The following is a 19,657-nucleotide window of genomic DNA, read 5'->3' as shown; positions in this document are numbered from 1 at the left end:
TTTCCTTTTCATTTTGTTGATAGTTACCTTTGGCTGTACAATAGCTTTTTAATTTGATGTAGTGCCGTTTGTTTATATTTGATTTTTTTCCCTTTCCTGAAGAGACAGATCCAAGAAACTATTACTATGACTATGTCAAAGAGCATACTGCTTATGTTTTCTTCCAGGAGTTTATGGTTTCAGGTCTCACATTTAGGTCTTCAGTCCATTTTGAATTTGTTCTCGTGCATGGTGTGAGAAAGTAGTCCTGCTTACGTGAAGCTGTCTAGTTTTCCCAACACCATTTATTGAAGAGGCTATCTTTTCCCCACTGTATATTCTTGTCACCTTTGTTGTAGGTTAATTAACCATATAAATGTGGGTTTGTTTCTGGAGTCTCTATTTTATTCCTTTGATCTATATGTCTGTTTTTGTGCCAGTACCATACTGTTTTGATTGCTGTAACTTTGTAGTCATAGTTTAAAATCAGGGAGCATGATACCTCCAGCTTTGTTGTTCTTTCTCAAGATTGTTTTGGCCATCTGAGGTCTTTTGTGTTTCCATACAAATTTTGGGATTATTTGCTCTAGTTCTCTGAAAAATACCATTGGTATTTTGTTAGAGATTGCACTGAATTTGTAGATTGCCTTGAGTTGTATGGTCATTTTTAAAAAATAAATTTTATCGGAGTATAATTGACTTACAATGTTGCATTAGATGTACAGCAAAGTAAATCAGCTATATGTATACACATATACATTCCTTGGTCATTTGAACAATATTAATTCTTCCAATCCATGAGCATGGTATATCCTTATGTATGTTTCTGTCATCCCTTCATTTGTTTCAGCAGTGTATTATAGTTTTATGAATATAGACCTTTTACCTCCTTGTATTAATTCCTAGGTATTTTATTCTTTTTGATGTGATTGTAAATGGGATAATTTTCTTGATTTCTCTTCCTGATAGCTCATTGTTAGTACACAGAAATGCGATAGATTTCTGCATATTAACTTTGTATCCTGCAACTTTACTGAATTCATTGATGAGTTCCAGTATTTTTTTTGGTAACATCTTTAGGATTTTCTTTATATGGTAAAGAAAATCTGCAAATAGCGACAGTTTTGTTTCTTCCTTTCCAATTTGGATTCTTTTTATTTCTTTATTTTGTCTGACTCCTGTGGCTAAGACTTGCCATACTATGTTTAGTAAAAGTGGCAAGGGAAGGTATCTTTTTTTTTGGGCCATGCTTATGGCATATATAAGTTTCTGGGCCAGGGATTGAATCCACACTAGAGCAGTGACCTGAGCTGCTGCAGTGACAGTGCCAGATCCTTAACCTGCTGTGCCACAGGAGCACTCCAAAAATGGGCACCCATATCTTTTTCCTGATCTTAGAGTAAATGCTTTCAGCTTTTTGTCATTAAGATGTTAGCTGTGGTTTTGTCATTTTTGGCCTTTATCATGTTGAGGTTTGCTCCCTCTATACACACTTTGTGGAGAGGGTTTTTTTTTTTAATCATAAATTGTTGTTGAATTTTGTCAAAATCTTTTTCTGTGTATATTGAGATGATCATATGATTTTTATTCTTCAATCTGTTAATATTATAGTGTATCACATTGATTGATTTGTGGATATTGAACTATCCTTGCATCTCTGGGATAAATTCCACTTGATCATGGTGTATGATCCTTTTAAGGTATTGTTGAAATTGGTTTGCCAACATTTTTTTTTTGTCTTTTTTCTTTTTTTTTTTTTGCTATTTCTTTGGGCCGCTCCCGCGGCATATGGAGGTTCCCAGGCTAGGGGTCGAATCGGAGCTGTAGCCGCTGGCCTACGCCAGAGCCACAGCAACGCGGGATCTGAGCCGCATCTGCAACCTACACCACAGTTCACGGCAACGCCGGATCGTTAACCCACTGAGCAAGGGCAGGGACCGAACCTGCAACCTCATGGTTCCTAGTCGGATTCGTTAACCACTGTGCCACGACGGGAACTCCGGGTTTGCCAACATTTTGTTGAAGATTTTTGCATCTAAGTTCATCAGTGATATTAGCCTATAAGTATCTCTTTTGTGGTATTTTTGTTTGGTTTTGGTATCAGGAAAATGCTAGCCTTGTAGACTGAGTTTGGAATTGTTCCTTCTTTTGCAAGTTTTTGAAATAATTTGAGAAGGATAGGTGTTAAGTATTCTCTAAATATTTGGTAGAATTCACCTATGAAGCCATCTGATTCTGGACTTTTGTTTATTGTAATTTTTAAGTTACTGATCCAGTTTTATTACTGGTGATGAATCTGTTCATATTTTCTATTTCTTCCCAATTCAGTGTTGAAAGATTGTATGTTTGCAGGAATTTGGGGAATTCCCGTCATGGCGCAGTGGAAATGAATCCACCTGGGAACCATGAGGTTGCAGGTTCGATCCCTGGCCTTGCTCAGTGAGTTAAGGATCTGGCATTGCCGTGAGCTGTGGTGTATGTTGAAGACACAGCTCAATTCTTGAGCTGCTGTGGCTGTGGCTTAGGCTGGTGGCTATGGCTCTAAGTAGACCCCTAGCCTGGGAACCTCCATATGCCGAGGGTGTGGCCCTAAAAAGCCAAAAAAAAAAAAAAAAGGAATTTGGGCTAGCTGAGTGGCCCAAGGAGCTGGTGTTAGTTTCTTTTATTATGTGGGCTGTGTCCTGATATTCCAGGCTCCTGGATTTTGGTGCTCCTAGGTCTGATGTTTGCCTGTTGATAGGTGGGACTCTTTCCTGGGATTGGCTGGCTGAGGGACTCACAGTGTTTCAGAGCTGATGTTGGCCTGTTGGTGGCTGTGGCCAAGTAATATCAGTTGGCTGTGGGCTCTGGGGGTCCCAGGGTAGTGCAGGTACCCTGGTGGGTGGATCCTTGTTCTGGGCCCTCTGGTAGGTGCACCAGGGGATTATAGGGTCCTAATACAGCCAGCCTATCGGTGGGTGGCACTGTGTCCCTGCCCAGTTAGTTACTTGGCTTAAGGCATCCCAGTACAGATGCCAAGAGGCTGGTGGGCAGGCCTGAGTCCTGGTGCTAATAAGCCAGAGGAAAGATTTTTTTTTTTTTTTTTTTTTTTTTTTGTCTTTTTGTCTTTTTTTTTTTTGTTGTTGTTGTTGCTATTTCTTGGGCCGCTCCCGAGGCATATGGAGGTTCCCAGGCTAGGGGTTGAATCGGAGCTGTAGCCACCAGCCTACGCCAGAGCCACAGCAACACGGGATCCGAGCCGCGTCTGCAACCTACACCACAGCTCACGGCAACGCCGGATCATTAACCCACTGAGCAAGAGCAGGGACCGAACCCGCCACCTCATGGTTCCTAGTCGGATTCGTTAACCACTGCGCCACGACGGGAACTCCAGAGGAAAGATTTTAAAATGGTGAGAAAGTAAAATGAAAATACACACTAAAATAACATCTGCTCATATTATAAAAAATTAAAAATGTTCATGACTCTAAAGTAAAATTTAAAGCACTTTCCTTCCACTTCTAGCCTCACTTTACACTCTTGTTTTTACTTCTGATAATTACCATTTAAACTTTAATGCAATGCATTTCTGTTTCTCCAATTCAACAAATTAAGATAGTGTTTTTGATAGCATAAATGTTCTGCTATGAAGTATGATGAATTTAATGCCTCCTGCTTTTTACTCATCTCTTTACACTTACCAGTTTTTATTATATTATTATATTTACATTGTCAAGGTTTGTAATATTTGCATTCTGTTCTAGAACTATAATCAAGTCTTCAATGCTTTGTCTTTAGGTTCATTCATTTAGAGTAAATTAAAACAGAATTTAAAATGGCATGATTATGGGTATTTTTATTATGGGTTGGATCCTAGCATGTGATGCAGAACCCGTTCCATTTTGACAGTATCCCTAGTAAAAGTTCAGCTGGGAACTGTCCATGGTCCTCCAGGAACAGAATGACCAGTTCAGGGCAGAGTGTTTTGCAGCACTGAAGTGAAGCCCGGGAACACACTGGCCTCATGGACAGCTCAATTCATGGTTAATTGTACTGAGTTTGTCGATAATGAGAATTTTGAACTTAAGCCGAATTCTGATTATTTTTCAAGGTTGATGATGCCATTGGGATAACTCAGCTTTAGGAAAGGTCTTCCTCCTTTTGAAGTAAAATGTCACTCTGCAGCTTCCACTCCAGTAGATCATGGAATTCAGGGCGGAGGGTATTGTACATATTACCTTTTTAAGATATTTATATGAAAATTGGAGTTCCCGTCGTGGCGCAGTGGTTAACGAATCCACTAGGAACCATGAGGTTGCGGGTTCGATCCCTGGCCTTGCTCAGTGGGTTAAGGATCTGGCGTTGCCGTGAGCTGTGGTGTAGGTTGCAGACGTGGCTCGGATCCCGCGTTGCTGTGGCTCTGGCATAGGCCGGTGGCTACGGCTCCGATTAGACCCCTAGCCTGGGAACCTCCATATGCCGCAGGAGCAGCCCAAAGAAATAGCAAAAAGACAAAAAAAAAAAAAAAAAAAAAAAAAAAAAGGATATTTATACCAAAATTGTATGTATTCACCTTTCCACCAGCAATGTCCGAAAAGGCATGTTTGGGGGAATTTCCGAGTTTATTTGTTAATATTGATGGCAGTAGGTAGACATAACCAACTAATTTTTAATTTTTCAAAATTTATCTAGGGTTGGATGAATTAAGCTCAAGCCAGATATTCTCTACCCTGATGATAATTAGTCATTTTAATTTTGAGAGGCCGTTTGCTCTCAGGCATGTCCAAATCCATAGGATGGTTCCATCATCAATTCCTATTATGATGTCGATTCCAGCATCATAATAGGAATTGACGGTGCTTTATTATTATTTTTTTAGGGCCGTACCTGTGGCATATGAAAGTTTCCTGCTAGGGGTCAAATCAGAGCTGCAGCTGCCAGCCTATGCTGCAGCCACAGCCACACCAGATCTGAGCTGCATCTGTGACCTATGCTGCAGCTTGCAGCAACACCAGATCCTTAACCCACTAAGTGAGGCCAGGGATGGAACCTTCATCCTCATGGATGTTTGTTGGGTTCCTCATCTGCTGAGCCACAATGGGAGCTCCAATCAGCTGTGTTTTAAAAACACAAACTTTTGGATGATTTCATTACTTAATGCATTTAATTGGGAAACAAAATTGAAAGCCTTGGAGTTCCTGTTGTGGCTCAGTGGTTAACGAATCCGACTAGGAACCATGAGGTTGCAGGTTCGACCTCTGGCCTCCCTCAGAGGGTTAACGATGTGGCGTTGCAGACACGACTCAGATCCCTTGTTGCTGCGACTCTGGCCTATGCCGGCGGCTACAGCTCCAATTAGACCCCTAGCCTGGGAACCTACATATGCTGCGGGTGCGGCCCTAGAAAAGGCAAAAAGGCAAAAAGACAAAAAAAAAAAAAAAAAAAAAAGAAGGCCTTGATTGTATTATTTACAAATGTTTTTGTTATAAGTAGTGGTAGAGGGGTCATTATACATCTATTGCATTAGTAGGATTGACTCTAAAAATTTGTTAATTAAAAAAAAATTTTTTTTTAAGCGATCCCTCTCTCTGCCTGTAGAGGGTCTGTCCTCATTTGCCAGTGTGGTCTCCTCTGTGGAGGTCAGCTCCAGTTTTGTTCCGTGTGTCAGTGTGGTCTGACAGCTGTCCCCAGGTCCTGGCCAGCAACACTGATGTCACATTACTTCAGTGTATCCTTGAGGTAGCCATGCAACCAGGCTCCACTCTAGCCGCTGTCTCCAGATAGCTCTACAGGTAATTGCGTTTGCAGTGAGGACATCTGTCTCTGGCGCATCAGCCCCGGGTCCCTGAATCCCGAAGCGCTTACTCAGAGCATTGGGGGAGCAATCCCCAAGGCCTTGTCGCTGGCTCCCGAGTTCTGCATTTCATATGAGAAACAGCACATAGTTTGCTGGGCTGAAATGTGTCCAGAAAAAAACCCAAATTGACCTGTTGTCACATGCCACTATATTCTATGACCACCAAAGACTTTCCTTATTTTTTATTAGGCAGAAGCATTGGTGCTTTGGATTTGTTAAAGAGGACTGTTTTGGCCCTTGGGTCTAAGGCAGTGAGACAACAGTCTGATATTGGGGTGGAAAAAAATCCCTCCTAGCTGGAATATTTTAATTGGGTTTATTGATCTCCTGGTGTAAGCTGCCAATTGATTAGTTTATTCCAAACTGACATAGAGTCCATAGTACTCAAGTGTCTGATACAGTTTTTGTGTGTGTGTGTGTTTTTAGGACGTTTGTAAATTCTTGATTAAAAATATCTCTCCATTGGTCATGAAAGCTCCCCTCTTTTGTATTAGGGACTTACAGTGTGAAAGCTAATATACAATTTTCTACCCAGTTTTAGAACTGTGAGGGGATTAGGATTAATTTTTGTTCCTGTGTCACTGAATTTAGGACCTCAGATTAGATTGTAGTTTCTAAGTAATACGTGGGATCAATTTATCCTCATCAATGCTGATACTAGTTACTCTAATTGAGCAGCTATTGTATTACTATTTGAAAAGAAATCTGTTGTATTTGTGATAAAGTGTCCTTGATTCTTTACGAAATTGAATTACATTAGTAATTGGGCTTCTCTGCAAAGAGGACTGGTTTGGAAAGGAAGTGAGGTCGTGGTGCCAGGACCTGGAAAAGCAAAGCATTTTGCAAACTAGTTTCTGTAATTAGTTTAGATATGACATCTCTGAAAGGGGCAGCCTTTTCTGACAATCCATATCTACTCGATGACGTTTCATTCAAACTGATGCCCAAGACTTCCTTGATTTAAAAAAAAAATCACCAGAAGGAAAAATAGGAAGATATTCTCTCTTTTTTTTAATAATAATAAGGCAGGACGTAGCATTTCAAGTAACAATCTCCCTGTCTCCAAGCTGTTAGTGGAGATAAATTGCTTTCAAAGTCCAGTTCTAATGCAAAAGGGATGATTACATTTTACTAGCAGCCAGTTTAACTAGCAGTGTTCCTGGTCAGTTTAATGTAGACTCTGTTACTTGAATATATCGTGTTTCTTTTTAGTTATCGTATTATTTAAAATAAAACCTCAAAATATATTTGCCATTTAATTAGGCAGTGATGGTTACAGCCGTGCTGGTTAAGCGACTGTTTAACCTTATTTGGTGTGGACTCATTTTGCTTTGGAACTTGATGTCAACAAGTGTTTTTGTTTCGTTTTGTTTTGTTTTTAATGAATTTTAAAGATATCCTTTTTGTGCCTCTTTAGACCATTCTAGATATGGTCAATAGAAGTAGGTACACTGGTGATTTCATCTATGCCCTATATTACTTTTACAAACCCAATCATGCATATCCTATGCTCTAAAATTATTCTTCTCAGTACTTTATCTCCCTCTACTTTTTTTTTAAAGCTATTTTTTTAATTTTAGTTTTAATTTTTAATTTTTAATTTATTTATTTTTTGTCTTTTTGCCTTTTCTAGGGCCGCTTCCGCGGCACATGGAGATTCCCAGGCTAGGGGTCTAATCGGAGCCGTAGCCACCGGCCTACACCAGAGCCACAGCAACGCGGGATCCGAGCCGCGTCTGTAACCTACACCACAGCTCAGGGCAACGCTGGATCCTTAACCCACTGAGCAAGGGCAGGGATCGAACCCGCAACGTCATGGTTCCTAGTCGGATTCGTTAACCACTGCGCCACGACGGGAACTCCTCCCTCTACTTTTAATCCTTCCACCCAACCAATGGCTATTCCTTTCTATTTCCTTTCTTCGGGTTATATCCATAGTTGTTTTGTCTTTATGAGACAAAGGGATACACAGTCAATGAGTATTGAAAGAAAGACCTTACTCTCCTTTATGCAATGATGTTTTATGATAATTTCATTCTGTTATTTAAAGTAGTTTTAAAAGGAGGCATATTCATTCAAATACATTTTAGTGGCATCTTCATTCAAATACATTTTAGTAATTAGAACCCTGAGGGTTTATTGCTCAAAATCAATGTCCATGTGTACCAGACTTGAGAACACATAGCTCTGTGAACATATTTCATATACGGATTGATCACATTTGCTGGTATGTTAGCTAATAGTTTGTTTTTATTAATTCTTTCCAGAGGCTCCTATGGAATAGGCTTATACGTCAGTTTCTCTTTTCTTTTCTAGCCCTAATTTTATATCCCTTCTCTTTTTCTTTTTTTTTTTTTGTCTTTTTGTCTTTTGTTGTTGTTGTTGTTGCTATTTCTTGGGCCGCTGCCGCGGCATATGGAGGTTCCCAGGCTAGGAGTTGAAAGGAGCTGTAGCCACCAGCCTACGCCAGAGCCACAGCAACGCGGGATCCGAGCCGTGTCTGCAACCTACACCACAGCTCACGGCAACGCCGGATCCTTAACCCACTGAGCAAGGGCAGGGACCGAACCCGCAACCTCATGGTTCCTAGTCGGATTCGTTAACCACTGCGCCATGACGGGAACTCCCCTTTCTCTTTTTCAAACACGTCAATTTACCTAACACAGCTTTACAATTTAAGAACTCTTTTTTTTTTTTTGGTTGTGCCCAGGGCATGTGGGAGTTCCCCATCCAGGGGTCAAACCCATGCTATAGCAGTGACCTGAGCCACAGCAGTGACAATGCCAGATCCATATCCACTAGGCCACCAGGGAACTCCTACAATTTAATAACTTCATGAGGAGAGAATTGAAATGGGAGTGCATTTAACCCTAACTCCTTAAAGTCATGAGTGAGCCAGGTAAATGAGAAGCAAAAGCAGGCACCCCTCATTGGCTGCTAATGCTATTGTCTTCACTTTCTGAAATTATTTTAGGACTTGCTCACTGCTGTAGAGGCAAAAGAAGCCCTTGAAAAGGAAGTTAAGATCCTCCAAGAAAGGCTGCTTGCTGGCCAGCGGGTCTGGGATGCCTCAAAGCAGGAGCTGAGCCTCTTGAAGAAAAGCTCCTTGGAGTTGGAAAAGAGTTGCAAGGCCAGTCTGGATGCAGCCGCAGCCTCACAGAGCCAGTATTCCTCTTTTAGGGAGAAAATTGCAGCCCTCCTGAGGGGTGGCTCCGGCCCACTTAAACCCACGGAGGACGCCATATTGGAGAGGATTCGAGAAATGGGCAGCCAGGAAGAGAGCGGGAAACAGGTGAGTGGGTGATGGCTGCTTACAAGCTTCTTAAGGGCAGCCAACGCTTCATTTAGTGGCTAGTCACTGAGTTAGTTAAAGGTCGCATTTAAACATGGTTGTATTGGAGTTCCCGTTGTGGCTCAGGGATAGTGAATCCAACTAGTATCCATGAAGACGTGGGTTTGATCCCTGGCCCCAATCTGTGGATTAAAGATCCCGCGCTGTGAGCTGTGGTGTAGGTGGCAGATGCAGCTTGGATCTGGCATTGCTGTGGCTGTGGTGTAGGCCGGCAGCTGCAGCTCCGACTCAAACCCTAGCCTGGGAACTTCCTTATGCCGCAGGTACAGCCCTAAAAAGACATAAAATAAATAAATTAGCATGGTTGTACTACTTTCGATTGGATATTAGAGTTCTGAGTCCTGACAGCGCACTCCGAGGCGGATTCTGGAGTCAGGGCTACCCACGCTGAAGCCTCTCTTTCTTGCACACTCACTCGCTCCAGATGTGGCCTTGGGCAGGTTCCCGAGATGATGGCCTCGGAGATTTTGTTTCCTCGCCTGCTGTACAGGGACAGTCCAGGGTCCACAGCCCTTATCCGAAACCCTCGGGGCCTGCTGTGGTTTCAAAGTGAGACTTTCTCAGGGTTTAGGAAGGTAAAAGAATACCCAGAAAGGTGATGAGGAAGCCCTCTTACACACTCCTGGGGCCAGGGATGCGGGGGGCGGGGGGGACCCTACCATCAACCACATTCATCTTCTGCCGCAAAAGCTGTGAGCAGCTCTGCTGCGGGGGCTCCAGCCAGACTAGGAAATAGCCTTGGTCACTTTAGGTCAGGGTTTGTTGCCAAATCCTGTCAGGTCAAGCTTTGCCAGCAAATGAGTTTTGGAAAAAGAAACATCAGCCTTGAGATCCTTTTGGATTTTGAAATTGCAGATAAGAGTTCCTGGGCCTGTAACAGTATCTGACTTGTAAGGTTATTGTTTGCTGCAAGCATTCAATGAAAAAAGCTGTCAGGAGGTCCTTAACGGACTGTCTGGCAAATAAATAGCAGCAATAAACATGAACTTTTGCCGCCCTGGCTGGTCCTCCTGGCTCTCCTCCTCCCTCCTTCTTTCCTTTTTCCTATGGCATTGGTACCTGGAACCCATCTTTCAGGGGACCTCTTGCACAAATGGATTTAAATGTGGTTTAAATCACACATATTATTGAAGCTCGCTTAATTTTGTTACAGTATTAATAACTCATTTTCTTAAAGCTTTGCTCAGCCAAGTCGCCTTCAGCCAGCTCAGACTCTGTTGAAATCATCATCAGAGCCAGATGATCGAGGTTCACATTAATGATGTTTTAAAGTACATAATATCTGAATTCTATGTATAATTTTATTATGAACTCTCTCTTCTGTTGAGGTCGTTCTTTGCTCAAAAGGGGACATGCTCGCCCCCAACTTTCAGTGTTCCTAAAACACTCCGAGTGCTCACCAACTCAGAGTTCAGGGTTGCATCTGTAAGTGTATCCTTTAATGATACAATATATTTAATTCCCTTTAAAAACTCTGACAAACTCACCGGTGCTCTGGGAGCTGCCCTCGAGACGGCTTTGGGCAGGTGCAGGGTGGTCCGTAGATGCACCGCGTTCTCCGCTGGATCACATGTGGGTCTCTGAGATGACCAGGGTTACCTCGGGATTCTCCAGGACACGTGTGGGCACTGGATTGGGGAAGGCCGTTATTTACAGGACAGAGAACAAGTTCGTGGAGTGATTTACCTCACATAGTAAGAGAGGTACTTCAGTCGCTAATGGGTCTTCGCCATTTCCTTTGACTACTTCCCTTTTCTACTTTTCCAAATGTCTCCCTGAAACGATTTTAACTCCAGCATGTAAAACGTGGCAGGAAATTGTCAGCATGATGTATATGTTTATTTTCTGAAGCAACGTGATGTACATTGGTTAAGCTGGATATGCCTTCCCCCTCGCCCCATAAAAATGAGAACGATTCAAAGTCTTTTGAGTGCCTTTGTCTGCCTTTCCTACCCTGTAATTTTTTCCAATAGCTGCTCTCACTATTTAAAAGCCTGAAATCAAGCATATAGCTGGCATCTTGTGTGACTCATCTTCATGTAAAATCAGGAGAAAATGGATTTCATATATTGTTTTAAAAGTGTTTCTGAAGAATGGGAGCTTTACTCATTTGATGACTCTGTTTGTTGAGGAGGCTGCCTCCCATGCCAGCTGCTGCAGAGAAACACACAGTCAACAGTTGAGTAAAACCCTGTGCCCTGGGCCTGGCAAACTCTCCACTTTACAGTGGCTCTGACTCCCTGAGCATCGCTTTTCTTGTTTGCCTGTTTGCTATTTATTGTCACTCTCCTGTGTTTGCAATTCTCAGTAGAAACTCAGGACACCACCCACACCTTTTTAGTAAGTCCTTTTTACTTGTTCCTTGCTTTTCTGATGACAGCAAAATGTCATTTTCTTTTTAAATGCTTTGCTCGGATCTGAGAGTGGGGTGTCTCAGCTCTTGACATTTTGGGCTGGATAATGCTTTGCTGGGATGGCCACTCATTGCAGGGGGATCAGCAGCATCTCTGGCTTCTACCCACGGGACACCAACAGCCACTAGATACTCTTCTCCCCGATTCGTGACAATCAGAGATGTCTCTAGACATTGTCGAGGGTCCCTGGGAGGTGAAATTGTGCCCAGTTGAAAATCACTCTCTTAGCGGAATGCTTGTCAGGTTCCCAGGAATTCTAAATGAGTGTTTTGATGTTATGACGCCTTGAATTTCAAGACACTCGTAGTGGGTGCTTTTGACATAATGATTTCTTGTACAATGACAGAAATCTGTGACATTTTCTGACTTCAGTTTAGAATTTTGAGGCAAAGTATTGTTTATTTTTATTGATTTTTTATTTTTATTTTTTTTTACTTTTAGCTTTAGTTTCCTAGCTGGCTAATCACCTGATTGAGAATTGACCTGTACAGAGAAGACAGGACCATGAGTGATTTCCATGCCATTTCCTTATTTCTAGACCAATTAGTACAAACTCACGAACATTCATCTGGACAGCTCTTCTGTTCTGCTTTAGAGCACACACAGGCTGTCTTTCCTCCACTGGAGTTTTTTCTTTTTTTTTTTTTTTTAGTCTGGTGTGGGAGCTGTGGGGACTCAACCTGATGCCATAAAGGATCGGAAATGTTTCCACAGCCCCCCCACCCCCATCTGATCCCATCATTCTGCTGTGTTCTTAGTCTTCCGATATCCTAAACCCACCACTTGCCCAGAAGCTTCAAGACTTTCACTGACATTTGATTGCCCAGCATTACGTCACAGAGTTACTCCTGGCTACGAGGACATCTGGGAAGTGCACCCGCAGAGATTTTAGCTCTTCCAGCCCCTATAGTGTATGAATTTCCTCAGATGGCCTTGACAAAGTACCACTACCTGTCTGGCTTAAACAACAGAAATTTATTGTCTCACAATTCTGGAGGCTTGAAGTTCAAAGTCAAGGTGTTTGTGAGCAGGGTTGGTGTCTTCTTCTGAGTGCTGTGAAAGAACATCTGTTTCATGCTTCTAGGAACCTCAGGCTTTTCTTGGCTTATCGATCACGTTCTCTGTGTCTTCACATAATTTTCCTTCTGTTCGTGTGTTTCTCTGTTCACATTTCCTTTCGATAAGGACACCAGTCATATTGGATTAGGGCCCAGGAGTTCCCATCGTGGCGTAGTGGTTAACGAATCTGACTAGGAACCATGAGGTTGTGGGTTCGGTCCCTGCCCTTGCTCATTGGGTTAACGATCCGGCGTTGCCGTGAGCTGTGGTGTAGGTTGCAGACGCGGCTCAGATCCTGCGTTGCTGTGTCTCTGGCATAGGCTGGCAGCTACAGCTCCGATTGGACCCCTTGCCTGGGAATCTCCATATGCCGCGGGAGCGGCCCAAGAAATGGCAAAAAGACAAAAAAAATAAAATAAAATAAAATAAAATAAAGGACCATCTGATTCTGATGTCCCTGTCGCAGAGTCTGGGCCACATCAGATGTCTGCTTCTTCTTCCAGGGTCATTATCACTCCCGGGGTCTAGTTACTGCCGTTGCCTGGGGTCTTTACTGAGCCATTTCCATGGAAGACTTCGGTCTCCTCCGGAAAGGTCTGCGGCGTGCTGACCATGGCTAAGTGACACGCAGTTTTCCATCTCTCCAGCTGAGATTCTCTGCGTCTGTTTCCTCTTTGGCTTTATTCTTTGCCAGGTCAACTGTGGGATCGGGGAAGGGTTGAAGGATCTTCAGGTAGGAAGACTTACTTTGGACTTGGGGTTCAAAGTGAAATCATGTTTCTAGTTGCACAGAAACACGTGCCATCCCGTTTACAACATGGTGTCATGAGGCAGCTCCCCACAGACAGCATCCCGAGGATGTTGTTTGATAGCCCTTGTTTTGTAGGTTACTTTGTACGTCGTACTTACTGCATTTCTTTCGTTCAGATCAGATCTACTACTATTAAGTACTAAGGATAGGAAATGTGAAATGAGAGTTCTTAGCGCCTCATGGTCTATAAAGAAATTTAAAATTTCCACAGGAAATGTAATTCCTGAGGTATGGTGCCAAGCAGCTTGCCATCAAATATCTGATTTCAAGCGCCCACAAGGGTATAGAATTAATTGCATTATAGGCTTGGGACCTTGAGAGCCTTAAAACTCGCAATGAGAGGGTTTAGAGAATAGGGAGTGTAGCCTTTCTGATTGTGGCCACTCAGTCCACCCCATAACATTCTTAACAAATGATTAGCGAACTTCTAGCCGCCTCCAGGGACTGGGAATCCACTACAAGAAAATGCTTGAAATACGAGGTAAAAGCAGCACCGCAAAATTACATACATAATATCTTAAATATATTTTAGCAATGCATAAAAATAAATGATTTTAATGGGTTAAAGGTGTTGCCTCTGGCTGGTGGCATCATGGGGATTAGGTTTTGCTTATTTACACTTTTTTTTTTTTGTCTTTAATGAATCTTTTACAAGGAGGATGCTTTACTTTGTGATTATGGGGACTGGGGAGATTCCTCCTTACACTGAAATACAATTCTTTGATTTATACCCATTGGTCCTCAACTTGAACTCTGAGGGCAACTCAGAACAAATCCTACTGATCTTCCATATACTAGCCTTTTGAAGACAGCTTGAATGTCTTCCTGCCTTTATGTTTGGTAGTTTATAGATAGGCAGCCAGAAGGTTTTTTTTTTTTTTTAAGCCTGAATCTGTAAAAGATATTTTAATTTCTTTGACAATGGTACTGTCATGTAAATATCTATTACATTACCCCTTTCTTTTTCCAAAACAAACCATCAACACCAAACAAATTTATGACCTCAGACTTGGTGGTTTAATTGAATTCAACATTTTCTGAAAGCTGGTTTTGGCAGAATCAATTTGAATACCCGAGGTGTTTGGTAAATTTAAGCTCTTGGTTTAAGGGAAGGTCGGGACAAAGAAAGGAAGAGGAAAGAATGGATGCATTGGGCGAGGTACAGGGTTGTGGTGAGTTTGGGGTCCTTTAATGGAGAAACAGTGATTTTATGCTGTAGAAGAGGAGGTGGAAATGAAATCCCCCTGCCTCATACTCTGATATTCACCCTGTTTAGAGTCACTATATTAAAGCAATTTTGACCTTTCAAAAGTTAAAACGATGACTATGCAGCAGAGATGGAGTACCACCAAAAGTAACGCATAAGTAGCCAATACTCAATAGAAAGTTTTTAAAAGCTTGAAAAAAATCTTTCTGCACTTGAATTCCCGATAACATTTTAAGATTACCTATCAAGATTAACACACTGTCTCATATTGCAACAGAACAAAGGGTGGAGGAAAAATGTATATGTGTAAGAATAACTTGATCCCCATGCTGTACAGCGGGGAAAAAAAAAAAAAGTAAAAAAAAAAAAAGAGATTAACACACTGTGTAATCTTTTTTTTTTTTTTTTTTTTTTTTTTTTGTCTTTTTGCCATTTCTTGGGCCACTCCTGCGGCATATGGAGGTTCCCAGACTGGGGGTCTAACCGGAGCTGTGCCACCAGCCTACGCCAGAGCCACAGCAACGTGGGATCCGAGCCGCGTCTGCAACCTACACCACAGCTCACAGCAATGCCAGATCCTTTAACCCACTGAGCAAGACCAGGGACCGAACCTGCAACCTCATGGTTCCTAGTCGGATTCGTTAACCACTGCGCATCTTAATCTGCTGTATGTGGTCGAAGAGTTCCTCTGGAACATGGTTATAGGTTTTCAAAGTACTTTCTGTCTGAATTCTTCTTCCAACTAAGCTTTGAAACTCCTAAATTCATAGTAGTTTTAGGGGTAAGTAAATGTTACCCGTAAATGCTGATCGAGGAACCTGTTTCAGGAATTGTATAAACATTAAAAACACCAAGTAAAAATATTTTATTAGATGATGAATGTAGATTTGTTTCCAGCAGAGGCAAATCCAGCTATCAGTTACCTGTTTTTAATTTAATTTTTACCGAGAATCTGGAAGTTGGTGATATAAATAGTCGTGCTGCATGGGCTGAGCCCTAGATGTTAACACTTTGGTGCATCTAAAACAAGGCTTATCCTTGTTCTGTTTCTTTGTTTCCAGATGGTCACTCAGCTTGAAGCCCAAATCTCTGAGCTTGTTGAACAGTTGGGAAACGAGTCTGGGTTTCACCAGAAAGCTCTGCAGAGAGCCCAGAAAGCAGAAAACAAGTTGGAGACCCTTCAGGGTCAGCTGACCCACCTGGAGGGAGAGCTGGTTTCTGGAGATGTTTTGCGAGACACCTTGCATGTTGAGAAGCAAAAAGTAATAACCTGAGGGCGTGTTCATGGGCAGACACATCTATTGCAGTATCAAATTTTACCTGCAAAGATTTTGAATTTTATAGTACTTTGATAGATTGGTTAAGTTCAGAGTCATGACTAAATTTCAAGGAATGATGGATGTTGTCATGGGGTTTCTTCCTGTTGTTTGGAGCTTCCGAGATTCAAAAAATTTTTTAAAAAATATAGTTCAGAGTGCCAGATTTTATTTTAATTAATTAATTAATTTATAGGGCCACACCTGTGGCATATGGAAGTTCCCAGACTAGGGGTCGAATCAGAGCTGCAGCTGCCTGGCCTACACCGCAGCCACAGCAACGTGGGGTCCTTAAACCCACTGAGCAGGGCCAGGTATTGAACCTGCATCCTCGTGGAGACTAGTCAGGTTTTTAACCCGCTGAGCCACCACAGGAACTCCCACGTGATTCAAATGAATTCAGTTCAATTCAATAGCTATTGATTGGACGTCTATTATATATGCGACTCTGAAGGTGTGGAGGGGTAAGATATGAATAGCCTACAATTCTTGATCATAAAAGGCGCATAATTTAATAGAGGGGACAGACATGCAAATAATTTGCTGCACTATAATGGGATAAGTGAGAACACATGTTTTGATCCATAGCGTGCTGCAGGAGCCCAGTGAAGAGGGCGAGAGGTTCTGGAGGAGGCGAGGGTTTTACAGGGCACGAGATGATCAAGTTCATCTTGGAAGGATTACTAGGATTTTAGTGGAGACGAAGAGCAGAGACTGTAGGGGCAAGAGGTTAACCAAAAGCAGGGAAGGTCGTAAGTGCCCAGCGTGTTCTGAGAGCGCAGAGTAGCTCGTCCTGTGTGGCAGGAGCGTGGCATTCGTGGTGGGGCTATGGCAGGAGAAGAGACTGAAACGGCTTGGATTCTGAATATTGAATACTCTTTATTCTGTCGACTATGACTGTCATAAGTGATTTTTTTTTTTTTTGGTCTTTTCGTTTTTTTGCCTTTTCTAAGGCCGCTCCCGCAGCATGTGGAGGTTCCCAGGCTAGGGGTCAAATTGGAGCTGTAGCCGCCTGCCTACACCACAGCCACAGCAACACCAGATCCGAGCTGCGTCTGCGACCTACACCACAGCTCATGGCAATGCCAGATCCCTAACCCACTGAGCAAGGCCAGGGATGGAACCCGCAACCTCATGGTTCCCAGTTGGATTCGTTAACCACTGAGCCATGGCAGGAACTCCTAATAAGTGATTTCTGAATATCACCGTATTTTAGAAAAGTCACAGCACTGTGGAGCTGAGATTGCGGTGTGGAGAGACTCAGAAATGATAACCCTGTCGGAGAGAAGGAGAGAAGAGTGAGAAGAGAAGGGTCCCCACTTAGAGTCTGACCCCAGAAGACCACCAGTGACCTCCGACAGGCAGTTTTAGCAGGGGGGTAGAGAAGAGAAGCCAGTTTGCCTCGGGCTGAGGGGCGACTCACTAGGGACAGGCTAGAGATTTAGATGACTGTGGCGTCTGATGACCAAGGAAAAGAGAGGCATGAAGCGGAAGCTGTGCCAAACAGGATCAAAGAAAGGTTTTATTGGACAGAGTGGCAGAATACATGTTTGTGGGTCGTGGGAGTCAGTAGGGGAGGAAGAGAAAGGCTCATGAGCATGGGTGCAGAATTTGGCAGGAAAAGCTCTGTTAGGTGGAAAAATCTGTGCTCCAGACACTCATTCATTTTCATTCTCTGTACTTAACAACGTTGAGGGGCCATCATGCTTGTGTTGAGGGTTGGATATGCAGAGATGCATGCTCCTAATTTCGTGGCTGAGGCAGGCACATCAGGACACCGTGAGGACAGTTGGTGCTATGAACAGAGATAGGTGTAAAATTCAGTGGGAATTCAGAGAGAGGAGTTCTTTCCTACTTCTGTGCATGAGGGAATGAGCCATGTTTATACAAGAGGTAGCATTTGAGAGAGACCTTAAAGGACAAGCAGGAGCTTGCCAGGTAGAGGAGCTGGGGAGGGAATTTGAGGGGAGGGGACAGCCGGAAGGATGGAGGAGTGGAGGGTGACACGGAGGCTGGGATGTGGTGCTTGGGGAGGCAGAGGCACAGGGCAGCTCTGGAGGTGGGTAGGAAACAACCCGGGTAGAGCAGGCTTATCACACGAGGCTTTATCCTACAGCTAAAGGAAAGTCCTAGAAGGGTTTGGACAAAAAGAAAGTCTTCTCTGAGGGCAGAGTGGCTCTGTGCGTCGAGAAGCTAGAGGAGGGAGCCCGTTGGGGAATTCTTAGAAGAGTTTGGGTCAGAAGCCAGGACGGGTCTAGAAGGTAGTGGTTTTGTGAATGGAGATAGGGGTTAGATTTGAGACATGTGGGAGGGCGAAGAGAGTTTCCCTAACAGGTGTCTGAAAAGGGCATGTGAAATTTTGAGTAGGAAAGGAATTATTGCACCTGAGTGTGATATTTTAGATTGGAAAAAAAAAAAAAAAATCTGACAGCTGGAATCTGCCCCCAGATGTTCCGTGAACATGTGGCACTAAACATATTCAAAACCCAAACAATTCCCTCTCCTCAAATTTGTCCCTCTCCTGCCTCTCCCGAGAGGAGCTTTCAGTTGCCCAAGCCAAAATCCTGAGCATCGTCTTCAGTAGTTCCCTCTTTCAAATCGATTCCGAGGCACTCTAACTTCTGTCTCTTTAATGATGTTTCAGTATCCCCTCCCCCACCTCTGATATAGTGCTTTGGTCTGGAGCATTTCGATAATTTGCATGGGCTGCCAAAGCAACCTGCTAGCCCATCTCCCCCCTGCTCCCAGAGGGGTCTTAATAAAATGCAAGTCTAAGCTTATCTTCCTCGATCTTAAAACTGGTCAAGGGCTCTGTATGGCCCTCGGGATCAGGTGGTGATTCCTTCTTGTCCTGCTTGAGTCTCCTGGGACCGGGCTACTTCCTAACTCCAGGTTCCTCTAGCTAATGTTACCTTTAGCCTCTCCAGCGAGTGGTAGCAAAGTGGGAAACTTCCCCAGGGTGCTGGTAGGGTGGGCCGTCTGTGGTCACCGGGTCCAAAGGCATCCGTGTCCAAATTTGTGAAAAACAGGCACGTGGCCAAAGAAAAGAGGGGCCCGTTTGGCAACCTGGACTACACATGGCTGTTCTCTCTTAGAAAATGTTCCTCTCACCTTCCCCTGGGAATGGCTGTCCCTTCAAGATGCAGGTCCAGTGACCCTTCCTCTGGAAGGCTGTCCTCTGAGGCTTAGTTCTTCATGCAGCATGGACCTAGCTCTGTCACGGCACTAATTACCCTTACTGTAGCCATGTTTTTTTCCTTCATTCCCCCATCCTTCCTTCCTACCTCTCTTCCTCCCTTCTTTATTTTTTTAAATTAAAGGGTAGTTATTTTACAATGTTGTTGCATCCATGTTTTAATTCCTCTTTTCCAATCAACCCCAAACTTCTCGAGGCCAGGGGAATTTTTTTTTTTCTGGATTTCTCCAGGGCTTAGAGCAAGAATCAATAAATATTTTTTAAATAACAGAAGAAACATAGCAAAGCCAAGACCTCTAGGTAGATTGCTGCCTCTTCTCTCCTTTATGATGAAGACTCATTAATTTTAATTGAAGTTACACCCAAATAGCTCTCAGTTGGGAAAGCATGTCATGTAAACTCATTCTGTCCATGCTGAATCTTCCACAGATAATCGCCTATAAAATGCATGTCCTAGTTAGGATAGTAGGTATGTACGACTGAAAAG

General features: G+C 43.1%; 1 protein-coding gene across 6 annotated transcripts in view; it reads left to right on the top strand.

Annotated features, from left to right (window-relative positions):
• CCDC170 (coiled-coil domain containing 170) overlaps positions 1 to 19,657 on the top strand; it is a 93,392-nt gene that overhangs the window by 51,176 nt on the left and 22,559 nt on the right. For 3 of the 6 annotated variants that reach the window (XM_005659135.4, XM_085023684.1, XM_013992484.3), the window contains 2 exons: positions 8,790 to 9,107; positions 15,720 to 15,920. The exons of 1 other annotated variant lie outside the window; for it this stretch is intronic. In XM_005659135.4, the coding sequence (XP_005659192.3) occupies positions 8,790 to 9,107; positions 15,720 to 15,920 (519 nt within the window). The remainder of the gene's footprint in view (positions 1 to 8,789; positions 9,108 to 15,719; positions 15,921 to 19,657) is intronic. 2 more of the 6 variants (XM_005659137.4, XM_005659136.4) reach the window with 2 other exon arrangements.

Source organism: Sus scrofa, chromosome 1 (assembly GCF_054392235.1).
Source record: "Sus scrofa isolate SSC_HxYL_T2T_F1_AM1 chromosome 1, Sscrofa_HxYL_maternal_Yorkshire_Landrace_v2.0, whole genome shotgun sequence".
Classification (NCBI taxonomy): domain Eukaryota; kingdom Metazoa; phylum Chordata; class Mammalia; order Artiodactyla; family Suidae; genus Sus; species Sus scrofa.
This window is presented reverse-complemented; position numbering and strand designations above follow the sequence as displayed.